The 17,867-nt window shown below is 36.5% G+C and overlaps 1 protein-coding gene across 1 annotated transcript in view; it reads left to right on the top strand.

Moving 5' to 3' along the window:
* The window catches only part of GAS7 (growth arrest specific 7), a 306,684-nt gene that overhangs the window by 246,605 nt on the left and 42,212 nt on the right, over positions 1 to 17,867 (top strand). The window contains exons 4-5 of the mRNA XM_044676359.1: positions 5,420 to 5,505; positions 11,965 to 12,018. Of these exons, the coding sequence (XP_044532294.1) occupies positions 5,420 to 5,505; positions 11,965 to 12,018 (140 nt within the window). The remainder of the gene's footprint in view (positions 1 to 5,419; positions 5,506 to 11,964; positions 12,019 to 17,867) is intronic.

Here is a 17,867-nt window from a genome sequence, read left to right as displayed (position 1 = left end):
AAAGGGCTATAAAAGAATGCCTGCCCTTTGATCCAGCCATACCATTGCTGGGTTTGTACCCCAAAGAGATCATAGATAAACAGACTTGTATGAAAATATTTATAGCTGTGCTTTTTGTGGTGGCAACAAACTGGAAAAGGAGGGTATGTCCTTCAATTGGGGAATGGCTGAACAAACTGTGGTATATGCGGGTGATGGAATACTATTGTAGTAAAAGGAATAACAAACTGGAGAAGTTCCAGGCGAACTGGAGAGACCTCCGGGAACTGATGCAGAGCGAAAGGAGCAGAGCCAGAAGAACATTGTACACAGAGACTGATATACTGTGGTAAAAGAGAATGTAATGGGCTTCTGTACCAGCAACAATGCAATGACCCAGGACAGCTCTGAGGGATTTATGGTAAAGATGCTACCCACATTCAGAGGAAGGACTGCAGGAGAGGAAACATATAAGAAAAGCAAATGCTTGAACGTATGGGTCGGGGTGGACATGATTGGGGATGTGGACTCGAAATTACCACACCAATGCAACCACCAACAATTTGGAAATAGGTCTTGATCAAGGACACATGACAAAACCAGTAGAAATGTGTGTCGGCCATGGGTGGGGGGAGTGCGGGGGGTGAAGGGGAAAGTAGGAGCATGAATCATGTAACCATGTTAAAAATTATTATTAATAAATGTTAAAAAAAAATAGGGAATCTTATGCTTTGCTGGTGGAGTCCTGAACTGATCCATCCATTTTGGAAATCAGTTTCGAATTATACCCAGAGGGCTACAAAAAATGTATACCTTTTGATCCAGTAATACCACTACTAATTGTATCCCAAAGAGATAAGATAAGAAAACAGGAAAGGACCTGTTTGTACAAAAATATTTATAACTGCTCTTTTTGTGGTGGCAAAGAATTAGAAATTTAAGGGTTGTCTATCAATTGAGGCATGAATGAACGAATTGTGGTATATGATCGTGACGGAATACTATTATGCTATAAGGAATGATGAACAGGATGATTTTAGAAAAAGCTGTAAAGACTTACATGAACTGATGCAGAGTGAAATAAGAAGAACCTGGAAAACATTATACACAGTAACAGCAATAGTGTGGAATGATCAACTGTGATAGACTTAGCTATTATCAGCAATACAATGATCCAGGACAATTCTAAGTGACATAAGATAAAGAATACTACTCACCTCCAGAGAAAGAACTGCTGGAGTCAGATGCAGATCAAAGCATCTGATTTTTCAATTGTTTATTTGGGTTTATATGTGGGTTTTGACTTTGTAAGGTTATTCACTTACAAAAATGAACACTATTGAAATATGTTTTGCATAATAATACATGTATAATACATAACACATGGATCAAATCACCTGCCAGCACCAGGAGAGGTGAGGGAAGAGAGGAGGGAGATAAATTTGATCACATAACTTAGGAAAACTTGTGTGGAAATTTATTATATATAATTGGAAAACATATATATGAAATAAAAATAAAATGAAGCTATGGAAAATAACTCAATTCAATTTAAATATTTATTAAAAACACTCTACTGATAATTTTACTGCTATCATAGGATATGCAAAATAAGGGATATTCCATACATATCTAACAATTACTAATTTCTGGTGAAATTTTAGGAGATTCCCTTTAGGTTAATAACTGGATAGCATGGATTGAAAAAATAAAGTTGAGCAACCTGACACAAAATAAATAAATAAATAAATAAATAAAAACAGGTTCAGGTTGAGGTGGACATGATTGGGGAATGTAGACTTGAAACTACCACACCAATGCAACTAACAACAATTTGGAAATAGGTCTTGACTTGATCAATGACACATGTTACAACCAGTGGAAATGTGCGTCGGCCATGGGTGGGGGGATAGTGGGGGGTGAAAGGGAAAGTAGGAGCATGAATCATGTAACCATGTTAAAAACGAATAATAATAAATGTTAAAAAAAAAAAGATTTAAAAAAAACAGGTTCAGGAATAGCCTAAGACTTTAGAGCAGACCTCCTAGCAAGCTCAGGCAATGGAGGCATAGCTGTTCCTACAGAGTGAAAAAGTTGGGGGAGGGGTAGTGGATAATCCTTGATCCTACCAGAACCATTCAGTAGACATTGAGGAAGTGTTGCTCTTGATTGTCATTGAGCAAGTATCCAAAGTCCTCTATATTCTCTCCTCAGCAAGTACCTACTGTTTTTCCTCCCTTAGCTTAAACTGGAAACTAGTAAATGACTCGGGCATCTCTAGTTGGGATTAGGTATTGTTGTTTTTAATGGAAAGAGAATTCAGTGTAATTTTGAATTATTGATTTAGGGAAATATAGTTAGGGTTGATGAGTAAATAATTTGAATATAGAAAAATAGATTTAATAGGGCAGATAGGGCTAGGATAGTTGCTGTGAAGGTATTATTATAGGCAATAAGTTCTTGTAGAATTAATCATTTTGGTATGAAAACAGTTAATACTGGTAGTCCTAGGGTTAATAGTATAATAATTGCTATGGGGCAGATTTATTTCATATGTTTGCTAGGGAATTAACTTTGATTGTAGATGAATGGTTGAGTGTTAAAAATATAATAAGTATGGCAGTGAAGTAAATTACTAATTTAATAGGGTGAGTGCAGGATAAATTTTAATAATGATGGCTATTCATCCTATGTGGGAAATTGATGAATAGGCTAGGATATTTCCTAAATGGGTTGGTTAAGACCTCCTCATCTACCTAGAATGGTTGATAGGATACTTGGGGTTGTAAGTACTGGTATGTTTAGAGATGGTAAAATTTGATACAGAATATAAATTGGGGCAATTTTTTTTCAAATGATTAGTATCATGCCTGATAAAAATGAGATATCTTGGGTAACTTCTGGGACTCAAAAGTGGAAGGGAACAAATCCTAGTTTTATGGCTAGGGCTAATGCTATTAGGAGTGATGCTCATAGATTAGAGATTTGGGATAGGATTCATTGGTTGGTTATAGATGCATTATAGATAATAAAAATATGATAATTATAGTTGCTGTGACTTGAGTTATGAAGTATTCGATTATATATAATTATATATAATTCTATATTACGTGTGGTATACGTAAGTTATTATTGAAACGATGGCTATTGTGTTAATTTCTAGGCCTATTCAGGTGGTTAGGCAGTGGTTACCAATCAGTATGATTGATATGCCTATGAGTAAACTAAGTGAGATAATTATTAGTACATATGGAGACATTAGTATGGGAAAGATGTAAACCAACATTTTCAGGATATGGGCCCGATAGCTTATTTAGCTGACCTTGAATGTGGTATAAAGGAAACACAGAGAATTTTGAGTTCTTAGATGTAGGTTCAATTCCTATTTTTCTAGAAATAAGAGTATTTAAACTATAATTTATCCTATCAAGATGTTTTTTGTTAGATATATTTCTTATATTTGTGGAGGAATGCTTGATAGTGCAGGTAGGAAGTTTTTTCTTAATAAGTATATTAGTTGATCATATCAGAATCGTGGATATGATGCTCCGATTCATAAGAAAGCTACTGTTAGGAGTATTGTTTTAATTTTAAAGGTTGTTGTATTAAGGTAAGGAAGGTTATAGTTGATAGATGAATCTAGAAAGATCAAATGGGGCTTGATTTGTTTTGGCTAATGTGGGAATAGATCATATGATGGCTAAAGGTCATGTTGAGGTAATTAATCATATTTTTTCTTGGGTAATTGTTAGGTTTTTTAGGGTAAAAGAATCATTAATAAGTATGATAGAAAGTAAAATAATAGTTAGTGTTACTTCGTATGAAATTGTTTGGGCAACCACTTATGGGACTCCAATTAGGTATATTTGGAATTTGATGCTCATCCTGATCATTAAATTGAGTAAGCAGACAGTCCAGATAGGGCTAAAATAAATAAAAGTTCAAGGTTGAGGTCAATTAGGGTATGGGATATGGGTAGTGAGGTTCAAATGGTTATGGCTAGGGTAAGAGCTAAAATTGGTACAATAATGAATATTGAGATTGATGTGAGAGGGCATAGTGATTCTTTTGTAAATAGTTTTACTTCATCTGCAAATGATTGGAGGATACCATATTGTCCAATGATGTTTGGGCCTTTTTGAAGTTGTATGTAGCCTAGTACTTTTCATTCAATTAGTGTTAAAAAAAAAAAGCTAGTAGAATTGGAATAATATAAATTAATAGGTTAATTATAAACATGTATTAAGGAGAGGGTTTGAACCTCTGGTTATAAGGGCTTAAGTTTTATGCAGTTACCTGCTCTGCCACTTAATTTTCTAGAGTAAATAATCCATTGCATTAATTAATTAAGATTTATTTCATGAATTAGTTTTAAGGCACATTGGCAATGTTGGCCTTATTTCTCTTGTCCTTTCCTACTGGGAGAAATAAATATATAGATAGAAACCAACCTGGATTTCTCCGGTCTAAACTTGGATCACATAGGACTTTAATCGTTGAACGAACAAACCCTTAATAGCAGTTGTACCATTTGGGTGTCCTGATCCAACGTCGAGATCATAAACCCTAATTGTCAATATGGTCTCTTAAATAGGATTGTACTGTTATCCCTGGGGTAACTTGTTCCATTGATCAAGATTTGGGTCAATTACTGGCTTTGTTGCACTTGGATTGGTTGATCTAGGTTATGTCATTCAGAGGTTGCTTTATACTTTGAGGTCACCCCAACCAAAAATTATAACTTAGATGTTTTTAGGTTAATACCTTAGGTAGAATTGTTATTATTAGTTAAGTTATGAATCTTAAGCTCCACAGCTCACCTCTGCATGGGTAGGCCATTTTAATTGATTAAGAAAAAGAGACTGTTGAACCCTCATTGTGCCATTCATACAAGTCTCTATTTAGGAGACAAATGATTATGCTACCTTTGCATAGTCAGGATACCACAGCTGTTAAAGTTAACTCTCTGGGCAGGCAGTGCCTCTAATACTTGTAATGCCAGAGGTGATGTTTTTGGTAAATAGTCAGGGTTTTAGGTTGCTGAGTTCCTTTTCTTCTTTTTAATCTTTCATGTCTGTGTTCGATTAACAATAGTTATAGTAATGAATAATGAACTAGTTAAAGTTTGTAATTACAGTTTTGATAATTGTGAGCATATTATCCATTTACTAATGTAGGCTTATGAGAGGAGAATGAATTCTAGTAGGAGAAAGGATGAAATAATGGTTGGAATGGTATGAGATGGAGGCAGGCAACTGCTTACAAAATCTATTTTCTCTTCTATTGAAGGTGGAGTTTAGCACTGTGGAAGTCCTAAGCAATGGTTCTAGCCACTTATTTCCTAAACATCCTGACACTTTCCTCCAGGGATTGGGATATGGGGAGGATATACCCTTTTGTATACTGTGCAATTAGAGACTAATGTCTCTGTCCCTCACAGTGAACGGCTACCATTCATCAGGGACCCCAGTGCATCAGTCAGAGCCTGTCCACATGAGTCTCCGAAAACCTACTGGTGATTTCCAGGTAAGGGATATGGGTTTCAAGTCTGGGATTTGGGTGGTAGGAGCTTTGAATGATATAGGCAGAGTCTGGTGCATTCAGACAGTTGTCCCAAGTGACTAGGCAGGGTAGTTTTTAGTAAAGTTATTCTGTCTTCCAGTGGTTTAAAAAGAAAAAAATACTTAGAACCTACAGATCAACCCATAAATTCCTACCATCATCATCAGGAAAAACAGTAATCTATCATATGCCTCTTAGGCTAGTCTTTTGTGATTTTTTTTTTTACCCTTCTAAACTCTTCTTACAGGTTCCTAAATGTATAGCCATAGGATAACTTAGAGATCATCTAATCTAGCCTCTTAAGTCACTTAAGTGACTTACCAAAGGTTTTATAAATAATAAATAGCAGAATTTGACTTTGCCATATTTTCTGACTCCAAATCTATCATTGTTCCTACTGTTCCATGTTGCCCCATCTTGATCAGTTTCATTTAGGATTAAAAATTAAAAATTGGAAGAGGTCTTAAAAATTATTTTTGGTACTGATTCCTTATAGAAATGTTTTAGAAAATTATGGATAGTGTGATTTGACTTGACTCCATGGATTTTTCAGAAACATAGAATTTGATACTTGTCTTTCAGTCAATAAACATTTACTACACAATCTATCAATCAATAAATATTTTGTAAGTACTTGCTATGTGCCAAGCACCATACTGAGGATGTTTTTTTAAAAAGACAAAACATAGTCTCAAGGGACAGCTAGGTTGCTTAGTAGATACAGAGCCAGGAATGGAGCTATGGGGTCCTGGGTTCAAATCTTGCCTCAGTCACTTAACCCCAGTTACCTAGTCCTTAACAATCTTGTACCTTGGAACTGATTCTTAGTATCAATTCTAAGATGAGAAAGGTAAGGATTGAGGAGGAAAAGGAACTCACAATCTAATGGGTAAACAACATGTAAACATTTATATCTAATGATCCACATACAGAATAAAATTGAGATAACCAATACAGAGAAGTCCCTAGAATTATGGGAATCAGGAAAGACTTCCTCTAGAAGGCAGAATTTTATCTGGAACTCGAAGAAAGCCAGGGAAGTCAGAAGTAAAAGGAAGGGTCCTCAGTTAAAAGAAGGGACCTCATTGACTATATTATTTTAACTCATACAAGAAACTATAATGTACATTATACATTAATATAAAAAGTGCTGTGTTTCATAGTAATTTACCCAAGTACAAGTGGCTGGAGAAAATGCAAATAACAAGGAAACTATATATTTTTCCAAGGCTTGGCCTCTTGGTAATACAGTAAAATCTAATTAGATTAGCATCACTCTGCCATTGTGATCAAACTGTCAGTGTGTCTTGAATTATTGTAACTGTAGAGAAGCTATCCTGTGGTTATATATTTTAGTTCTGGAGCTGTTAAAATAAGTATAAGCATGCTAGTTTAAATTTTTGTTGTTTTTTTTTAAGATTTACAAAGCACTTTACATATATTATCAGTTGTTTTTCTCAACAACATGGAGATGGGTAGTACAAATGTTGTTATATCTGATCATATAGCAGAATAGAGATTTTAATCTACTCACTGACTCTAAAATCAATTACTAATTGTGTTTATTGTACTGACTAGAAAGGTAATGATGGAATATGATGTTGCTATTGAGAATACTGCAGTATCTGTGGGGCTTGATTTTTGAGTTATGAGCAAGGTGAGTTTCCTATCTGAGTGAGATGTATTCTAGGGAAGATGAGATTAACAAATCAAGAAATAGTACTTAAAAAAAAAAAGGAAAGAAAGAAATAGTACTTACATATGTTCCTGGTTTCCTCAATCTGTGTGCAGAAATAGGAGCTGAAAATATGACTCCCTAAGAAAGCTGGGAATTGGGGGGAAAAGTTTTATCAAAAAATAGTAAAGAGGGGGTAGCTGGGTAGCTCAGTGGATTGAGAGCCAGGTCTAGAGACAGGAGGTCCTAGGTTCAAATCTGACCTCAGACACTTCCCAGCTGTGTGGCCCTGGGCAAATCACTTGACCCCCGTTGCCTACCCTTACCACTCTTCTGCCTTGGAACCAATACACAGTATTGATTCCAAGATGGAAGGTAAGGGTTAAAAAAAAAAAAAAGTAAAAAATTGGTAGAGTGAAATGGGCACTTCTAGATAAAAAATAAGGGATTTGTGCTAGGATTAATCTTATTTAGCATGGTTTTATCAATGACCAGGAAAATGGGGTTTGTTCTAAAATCTGCAATTCCCCAGATGACATCAAGCCTTCCCTTATACTCAGATGCCAAGTTGACAAGGTTGACAACTTTTAAGACTCTATCAGTAACCTGAATGAGCAGCTTCAGCAATATTTGTAGGGTAATAGATCTTGAGCTACCATAAGATCACAGAAAACCAAAGCTGGAAAATGGCTCAAAGGCTATCTAGTCCCAACCTATACCTAAAAATCCCCACTACAATATACCTTCTTCCAAGAACTTAGGGGGAAAAATCCCTTTCTCTTCAGTTATGAATATCAGTCTTAGCCCTTGGAGATCCTAATTCCCCTCTCCACCTCTATATACACACTTCAATAGGTACTCCACAGCAGGAGAAAGTAATAGGAGATTGATGCTGCCTATGCAGAAAGCTGACTAGTTCTCCACAGATAGAAGCCCCTCCTGTGACTATAGTTTCATAATTGCCTGGTGTTTTTCCATTTTTCTTCTATGACATGAACATTACCAGAAAGACTATAGCTGAGAGAAGAACCATCCTAATGCAGGACAAAATGGTGGCGAGAAAAATGAAAGGGATAATTGGTTTTAGACCTGGAAGGATCACTAGTCAAACCCTTTCATTTTGTAGATGAAGAAAAGAAGGCTCAGAGAGAGTAATTAAGTGGCTTACCAACTGCCAAATAAGGTTTTTTTCTTGGCAAAGGTATTGGAGTGGTTTGCTGTTTCCTTCTCCAGTTTATTTTTACAGATGAGGATCTGAGAAAAACAAGGTTAAGTTTGAAAGTGTGACTTTCCCAGAGTCACACAACTAGTAAGTGTCTGAAGCCAGATATGAACTCACAAAGATGATTCTTCTTAATTCTAGGCCTGGAACGCTATCTATTGTGCCACCTAACTGCCCTTAGGTAGTAAGTAGCAGGGATCAAATTCAAAAACAAACTTTTTGACTCTCAATTCATTATTTCCAGGGCTAATCCTGCCTCCCCCCCTAAGAAAAAAGATGGATAAGGAAAGAGTGCTAGCTTACATATAAAATATAATAAAATGTCCATAGTTTATGGTTTAGAAGATATCAAATAGAAGAAGATGAAAGGCTAGGACCATAATAAATTGAGGGGGAGAAGGCTGAATATTGTAGAAACAAATGGGGTATGATCTCAGTGGAACTGCCTAAACATTAAACTGAAATTAGGAAATGCAGTCTAAGGGATGAAAGGTAAAAAGAGAATGGTACAAGGCAGTATTGAGTTTGCAGCATGGAAGGCAAATGGAAAGCAAATTTTTCCATGGACATTTTAGGTGAATTTGAATGGATTAGGAGATACATGTGATAATGGAGGAGTCTGATGGAGAGAGGGCAGGTTAGAGTTATAAGCAAAAAACAATAATTTGTGGACTGCTAAATTTTGTGAAGCCATCTTTAAGATTTAGTTGGCCCACTATTGGACATTACCCTTATTATCACATTCTTGCTTAAATGAGATAATTTATGCAAAATGTTCTCCAAAATGTAAAGTACTACATCAGATATGCATATGTATAATTATTTAGAGAAATGAGTAAAAGCTCCAATATTTTGGGTACTCTTTCCTGGTTTGGCTTCCATGACATTTATCTCGTATAAGTTTCATCTTACCTATTTGGATGTTCTTTGTCAGTCTCCTTTGCTGAATCATAATCCATCTCCTACCCCATAAGCATGAATATTCCTCAAGATCAACTTCTCTTTCCCTTGTGTACTCTTTTTCTAGATGGTCTAATCAGCTTCAATTGATTCAGTTATTATCTCTAAAGAAAAGATTTTTCTATCTAATAGTTTATCTAGCTTTAATTTCTCTCCTGAATGCATGTTAGAAATCTCTACAATCTTAGTCACTACTATATCAAATAGCTATCTCAAATATCACTATCTCATGCTTAAAATGGAACCACACACACACATATACCTCTTTCAAACTTTGCTATTTTTTTGTATTTGTCGATTTTCTTTACTAATTTCAGTTCATTCTAAGCATTAATGTTCCTAAGACTTTTTTTTTTATTATTTTATTACTTTTTTAAACCCTTACCTTCCATCTTGGAATCATACTGTGTATTGGTTCCAAGGCAGAAGGGTGGTAAGGACTAGGCAATGGGAGTTAAATGACTTGCCCAGAGTCACACAACTAGGAAGTGTCAGAGGTCAGAATTAAATCCAGAATCTCCCATGTCTGGGCCTGGCTCTCAATCCACTGAGCCACCTAGCTGCCCCTCACCCCCACCCCGAGACTTTCAAACTTTGCTATTTTTGATGAAGATACTATCTCTAATCTCCCAGATTCATAACCTCAGTGTCTTGACTCAACCTAGGCTCCTTCCCCTCTCTCACCTTTAACATCCATATCCAATCAGTTGCCAAGTCTAATTCATTTTACTTCTGTAACATCTTTTGAATGTGACTCCTTTTTTCCATTTTATAAGCCTACTCTCCTAGTCTAGACCTTTATCATGTCTCCTATAATTGTTCTCTCTCCTCACCAATTTTCCATTGTGATCAAATTAATTCTTTTTTAAGACAAAACTTGTCAGGTAATTGCCCTGCTCTGAAATCTTAATTTGGTTCCCTTGCCTCTAAAAGAGAATGCCAAAAAGAGGAGAGAGAGAAAGAATATGTAAATCCCCTCTTTGGCATTTGAAATCCTACATAGTCCAGCTAGCACATACCTTTCCAGAATTAATTCAAATTACATTCAGATTTACCTACTAACTGCTCCCCAAAATCAAGATTCAATCTCCTTGCTCTGTTCTATTTCATAGTCTGTGTCTCCCATGTCTGAAATATGCTTCCTTCAAGGCTCAATTCAGGTTCCAACTCCTATTGGCAGACTTTCCTGATTCAATTAGTTGTTAGTAATTGTCAAATTACCTTAAATTTAATTATTTATGTACAAGTACCCCACAAGTTGAATGTAAACTCCTTGAGAGAAGGGATAGTTTTATTGGGGAGTCATGTCATAGTAGATATAGAATTTAATTGAAAAGAAGATCTAAGGTCTAATCTTGCTAGTAGTATGACCCTGACTAAGTCCTTTACCCTCTGTCAGCCTCAGTTTCCACATTTGTGAAATAGGGATAATAACAGCCACTATCTCCCAAAATTTTTGTAAGGTCCATAGTATATGGAAAGAGCTTTGCAAATCTTAAAGTACTATATATTTGTTAGTTGTTATTTATTTATTTGTTTATTCTCATTGCACTTTGTACATCATAACTTTATATAATACAAACTTATAAAAAATGTGTTAACTCTAGTTTATTTGAAAAATATTTGCTATCTCTCCTTTCCACTTCTGTCCCAATATCCCCTAATAAATGTGTCTGTAATGGGGGTGTGGGGGTGGACATGAAAATGTTGGTCATTAGATAAATATATAATGTTGTCCAGTGTTTTATCTCATTCTTACTATTCAAATGTTGAAAGCAGGAAATGGTTGTTAAAAGTTCAGCTCTGGGAACAATAATTGGATAAAAGGGTCTCAGGGCTGAGTTTCTGATTGCCCAACATTATGACCTGTGCTACCAGGAATTTTCCTTTAGTCTGATCTTTCTTTCTTATCCAAGTTTTAAATTCAAGGATCACAGAAACATCCTAGGAAATGTGTAGACTTAGAGTGACTGGGACTATGGCTTCTGGTTGAGAAAAGAAAGAAAATAAGAAAAAAGTAACAGACTGAATGAAAATTGAAAAACACTAAACTGAAAATCACTTGTGGTTCACTTGAATTTGGAGAGAGACAGGAAAGAAATCAGAGTTCTGAATAATATTGCTTATTGTATTTTTCCAGGTCATCAAACCTGGATAAGTCAGAATAAAAAAAAATTACTAAATCTTCAGTGCAAAGGAGTAGTGTCTTCAAAGCTTTTTTAATGCTTTCATCCTCAGTGAATGCTAATGGTATCATTCGGCACAGGCAATAACAGAATAGTTGAAGGTAGCTGAGGAGTTAACTCCCCAAATCACAATCTGATTGTAAGAGGAGGTAGGGACCTACTTTGAGTGAATTGCCTTAATAATGCCACTTCAGTGAGCTAAGATCTGCATGGTTACTATCTTCCATTGTCTTGGACATGGTGACTTAGGAGTTAAGCTGAATATATTGGACTTTCTTCATACCAGGCTTAAGGCATTCAGTCCTCTTCAGAAAAGCAGGATGCAAAAAATGCCAAATAAGGAGAGCAGCTTTGATGATGGTTCTTTCCTTTCTTGCCAGAACCCAGGGTCTCCATCGCCAGGCAAGAAACAGAGCAAGGAAAGCACCATCACAGTAAGTATCAATTGTCTTGGTCAGCATTGATGGTGTGAGCAGAGTGGTCTCTATGGTAATGCAGGCAGTTATACTGAAGGTAAAACTCAGCTAGAGAAAAGGGAAGTTCCAAGACACAGATTTAGCCAAAGGTGGTTTTTTTTTCCCTTTCTCTTTTCCTTTCAGCATTTCATTTTTGTTTCTGTCATAACTGAACCTTGATTGCAATTTAAAAGAAGCCATTTTAAAAGGTAGGCACCAGGAAAAGACTTGTTCAAAAGGTTTGAAAAGATTAAAGGGAAGGGGTGGAATGTGCCATGTGCCTAATTGAAATGACATTTAAATTACAGGAGCAGCATAGTTGCTTTTGTGCAGGATAACTCCAGTGAAAACAAGAAAATTCCTCATAAGAATAGAATTCCTGGGAGGGTCATGTAACTTCTATCCAACAGAGCTGACACTGTCTTTATGGACATATTCTTCAATGACATACAACAAGTAAGAAGGAATTTATCTCCTAAAGACTGTCTGAAACAGTCAGAAAATATGTTTTTTAACTTGGATTCCTCTTTATGGAAGATCCTAATATCTATCTGTAGTGTGGAGTTAGGATGTGTAAAAGGAAAAAGGAGGTTTTTAGTTGGATATAATATTTAAAGGAGTGGTCACCAAGAATTGAATAATTATCAATTCTAAAATGATTTTTACTAATTTATTCACAAAATATAGGAGAGAGTAGAAGTAGAGAGATGAGAAGAGGATAGAGTAAGAGATCTAGCTTAATGAACTAGACTATGTATTCAATCCCTGGCTTTACTCCAGCATGGCTCCAGAAGTCCCAGCCAGAGAGCCTAAAAGTCAATTAATAAGGGTTTTAGCCATGGGGGCTCCTCCTAATCAAGGGCCCCTCTGGCTGCTAGTACCTCCAGGGAGGTTAAAGGAGTCAGCCTTTTTCACTCACCACATGTAATCCTAAGGGAGAGATTTAAGAACAGTCTCACCAAGGTCTCAGAGTCCCAGACAGTGCTCCTTCATGTCCAAGCCATGAACAAGAAGATAAGCACTATAGGAAGTTGTCACTCCCTTTTAAAGGCACTTATTTTTCATCATTTCCTGTGCCTTCCTTCTAGTTTACATGTTCAATCACAACAGACGTTTTGCTTAGGACTGCCCGGGGAGTAGTCAGTCAATTCTGATTTGTCACCCATTCTTGCACATGTGGGTCACAGACTTCCTAACTTGTGAATTAAGTGGTGATATTTTCACATTTGGTGATTAAATCTAAAGATGGGCAGGGAAGATTTAATCTCATTATCACAAATGAGAATGAACTTTAAAGGGGGGCGCAAAAGAATTCTGCCACTGTGAATTCAAACACTGTGAGTTTGGTGATTAGAAATATGTGTAGTGTTCTGAAATGAGATCCTAGGGCTTAAATAGAAAACTCTTAGAACTTATTAAAACTGAGCTTTGTCTGAATAATCCTGAGGAGCTTCTTTCTTTGATCTGAGAGTATTCCTTCTATGTTGTTAAGCTTCCCATTGGCATTTGTTGACCATTTCAAAGTAATTGCAAATCAGTAGGCTCAATGATGCTTAGTTTGTGCATTTCCTTAAAGAATAATGTGGAACTAAGGTAAGCCACCAGCCAGTCATCATAGTCTTCAGGAGGATGAGCCTTAACCCAGCCAGTCACTGCCCAGGCCTAAGCTCCTACAGGGAAAAGGTTTGTATCTTTTTCATTTCTGTATTCCTCCTTTCCACTCTTTAATCACTATCTCCTAGCATAGTATCTTCTGGCACATAGTAGGCTTTCAATGTATGTTTATAAAGAGAAATAAAAGAGCTTTACAAAATAACAGAAGTTATTAGCCTCAATTTACAGATGAGAAAGTAACCTGCAATAGGCTAAATCAGTTACCACTGAACATATAGATGGCAATTATCAGAGATAGAATTCAAACATAGATTTACTGGTTGCAAGTTCATTATTTCCCCTACTCTAAAGTAAGAATTAAAAAGAAAAGGATTGTGAAAATAAGGGAAAAGAAAGAAGAGGAATCAGAAAAAGGGAAAGGAATGAAGAAAGTGAAAAGGACATTACCATGATTGGATATTAGAGAATACCACCAACTGACTACTGCATTTATCTCTGAGTGATCATGCCCTGGCCATGGAATGTTCCTTTTACTATCCTCTCTGACAGGGAAGCATTATGTGCAAGTGTCAGAGGGCAAGAAGTCTTTAGGTTAAAAAAGGTTGAGAATATGCCCCTTCTTCCCTTCTTTGAATAGGTAATACTCTATGAATGTCAGATATGTTTACTGTGTTGGTTAGTTTTGCCAAACTTTTTTCTTTCTTTTAAAATCTTTGTTGCAAAAGATGGCTCACTAGGTAGGAAAGAGAGACGACATATGTAGGGGCAGGGGAGGATGATGAAGTAAAAAAGAAAAAAACATCAATAAAATAAGAGGGAAAAATGGCTCTAGACTCATCCAAAGTAGACTGGGGTAGCTTAGTGCCAGGCTATTCATTACAATTTCCTTTCCCCCCCATTTTGCCCAAAATGGTTTTACTCTTCCCCACTATTCCTTCAAATCTTACTACCATTAAGCTTTCTCAGATCACCTCAGCTCTCATTGAACTCTTCAATATCTAAATGACTAAGCATTTATTCTTTATGCAATATATTTCTTTGTAATATCAATAATAGCAACTCTTAGGTGCCTAATGCATGCAAAGATCTAGGCTGAACAATAGAAAGAATGAATTAATGAATGCAGCATTGCTTATTTTGTACCCAGCACTAAAGTAAGCACAAGAGATAACAAGAAATTGGGGGGGCGGGGTTCACCCTCAAGGTGCTTATAGTCTAATAGGATTAGATACGACATAAATGGGAGCTAGAAAGGGAAAAGGTAGGAGATGTGGTTTGGACATGTCTCCAAAGTGCCCTGGTTCCAGGCAAGCTAAATTAAAAGCTTGTAAGCTGAAAAATATGATAGGTATATCAAAACCTAGGGACCCAGGGGCAGAGTTTGAGTTCTGGTAAGAGAAGTATTAGGAGAATATGTATCATGAATTGGAAATAGCAGGGACAAAAATGTGAGATATGACCCTTTTCCTCAAACAATCAATGTGAGGGAATCAAAATATACATCTTTGAATGAATCTCTGATCTTCTTTACACTGCCTTTTCCCAAGTCTCATCCATTTAATCTGCAAAATATCTTCTGGAATCCATCCCCTTTTCTTTACTCTGTGTAATCAAGATCTTATTTTAAGTTTCATCTCCTCTTGCCTATACTATCGAGTTAACTTTCTTAATCAGTATTTTGTATCTGAGATTTTCCCTTTCAAATTACTCTTCCACACAGCTGTCAAATTTATGAAGTTTTTAGGTCTTTTTTTTCTCACAAAGGGATATTTACTTTGAAGATATTGCAAAACAAGTAAAAACATTTATTCCCCAAACCTCAGGGGCACACTGTGCTATGTGACACCTCAATCTCCAGAGATAGTGGGCTCATACAATGCAGTTTCTACATTGCGTTAGTCTTCTATGTTTCAACCAAACTTTCTTATTTGGTATTCTCTGTGCATGACATCCCATGTCCTGCCTTCAGTGCTGAAATACTCTCTCTTGGAACCCAAGTCCTTCCAGTTGTTAATGTTTCACCCTCTCTTCCCCCCAATAAACATTGTAATGTGTGTGTATTTAGCAATGAACAAGAATTTTAATGTCTTGATGTCAAGTACTTGGTTTTTATCTTTGTATGTATGCCCAGGACCTAGTAAATACAAGCTGAAACAAATTGTTGAGATCAGTGAGGAAACAGCAGAGGTATTTGAGGCTGAGGATGACTTACCTCAGTGATAAGAACCTTCAGCAATTTTTTTTATGTAGTAGGTGGGAAGGGTAGCCTAAAATAAAGAAGAAACATGGCCAGGAAATTCTCTTACCAACCATTACTCTTGGTTGCCTTACCTTTGCTATAAAGTATCATTTTCTCTCTTTTACACAAGATAAAAGTTATACTGGGCTATATATCATCAGACCTTGATACCAATTCATTTCCCTCTCTAGGATAGAAAATAATAGGCCCACTAAAGGAAATAAGGGGAGAACTGCCCAAAACCAACATGTACTAAATGTCCAATTATTGGTTGTCCATCAGCTATTGCCCCTGTACCATTGTCTTTTGTGTTTTTGTGTTTTTTTGTTTGTTTGTTTTTTTAAACCCTTACCTTCCATCTTGGAGTCAATACTGTGTATTGGCTCCAAGGCAGAAGAGTGGTAAGGGTAGGTAATGGGAGTCAAGGGACTTGCCCAGGGTCACACAGCTGGGAAGTATCTGAGGCCAGATTTGAGCCTAGGACCTCCCATCTCTAGGCTTGGCTCTCAATCCACTGAGGTACCCAGCTGCCCCCTACAATTGTCTTTTGAAAACAACCTAAGCACCAAAGGCTGAAGAACAAAGGATTTAGAGCCCAAGTAATAGTGAGTCTGGGTACCACCAAACCCAAGAGTAGAATTTCTAGCCACTTTATGCATAAAATTCACTGTATGCCTTCCTGGCTTATACCTGAAAAGGTTTCAGTGAGTGTGATCTTGAACCTTTGTAAAACGCTCTTGCTTTTTACCTAGCAAAAGTTGGGGAGTAACTGGAAAGGTGAGCTGTAGCCATGAAATTGTCTTGATTACTGTTATCATTCCTTTTCCATCACCATTAAGTTTTGTGCTGGTAGAATGGGACCATGAGATTGACAAGTAAACACCATGTGGCAAAAACTAGTTTTGTGTCCAGATGATCAAAGGAATAATGACAAACAAGAACCACCTTTCTAGCCTTTCATTATCACTATTATGAAACAAGACCACATTCCCTCCATTGAGATTTTTATGTGGCAATAAAAAATTCCATAATATTTTTATTTTTGAGCTTTAGTCATAACTGTGGGTGAGAAGATGAAATGATCTGGGCAGGGTCTCCAATGACATACTGCCAGATCAATGACTTCATATCTTCAATTTGTTCTTATTCTCTGTGAAAAATATCCCAGGTGAAGTGGTACCCAATCCTTCCTTGAGCCAGATTATAGAGGGTCATGGGTTTTGTAGTATGTTCATAGTTACTGAAGAAGTTAAAAATTATCTAATCCAATCCCCTAATTTTAAAGAAAAAGAAACTGAGGACCAGAAAGTAAGTTGTTCAAATTCACTTGAATAGTAACAACAAGGTTGAGATTTGAACCACTGTTCTCTAACTTCAAATCCAGTTGCCATTTATACTATACCCTGGCTGTATTTATTTAGTCACTTTTCTCTAGAAGAGGGAATATGGTGACCATTGGTAGCATTGTATTTCTTGGCTAAAGGAAATAAAGTGAGTTGGATCAAGTGACCAGTTGATAAGCCCAGCTCCTTATGAGCCCTTGAAACCTCTAGCCTCCTTTTCTTTCAACATACCCCCATTCTATATCTTTGTTTCCATCCTGTATCCTCAAAGGGAGGTTAAGTCATTTTTCCACGGACAGCAGTCTAGATCAGAGCATAAATGTAAGCTGCAGAAATCTCCAAAATCTGTCTTCACCTAATCTAAAAGTTTTTCCCTATTGGTCAGTAAGGCAACCTGCTAGTAATTTGCAGTTAGTCATGACCATTGCTAATTCTTCTGCAAATCTTTTCTTGTTTGAGCATCATTGCTCTTTGGGAAATTACTACCAAAGGGGAATTCCTAACAATTACTACCAAATTAGTACTGTAGGACTCCTGGCTGTCTCTGATCACTGTGGATGGCAGTGGGAGAAGTTTTATTGCAGCCTGGTACTATGTTGAAATCTGCTACAGATTAAAAGGCTGGGGGTAGG

This window comes from Gracilinanus agilis, chromosome 4, assembly GCF_016433145.1.
Source record: "Gracilinanus agilis isolate LMUSP501 chromosome 4, AgileGrace, whole genome shotgun sequence".
NCBI classification, from domain to species: domain Eukaryota; kingdom Metazoa; phylum Chordata; class Mammalia; order Didelphimorphia; family Didelphidae; genus Gracilinanus; species Gracilinanus agilis.
Note: the sequence above shows the minus strand (reverse complement) of the source record. Positions and strands in the feature narration are given on the sequence as shown.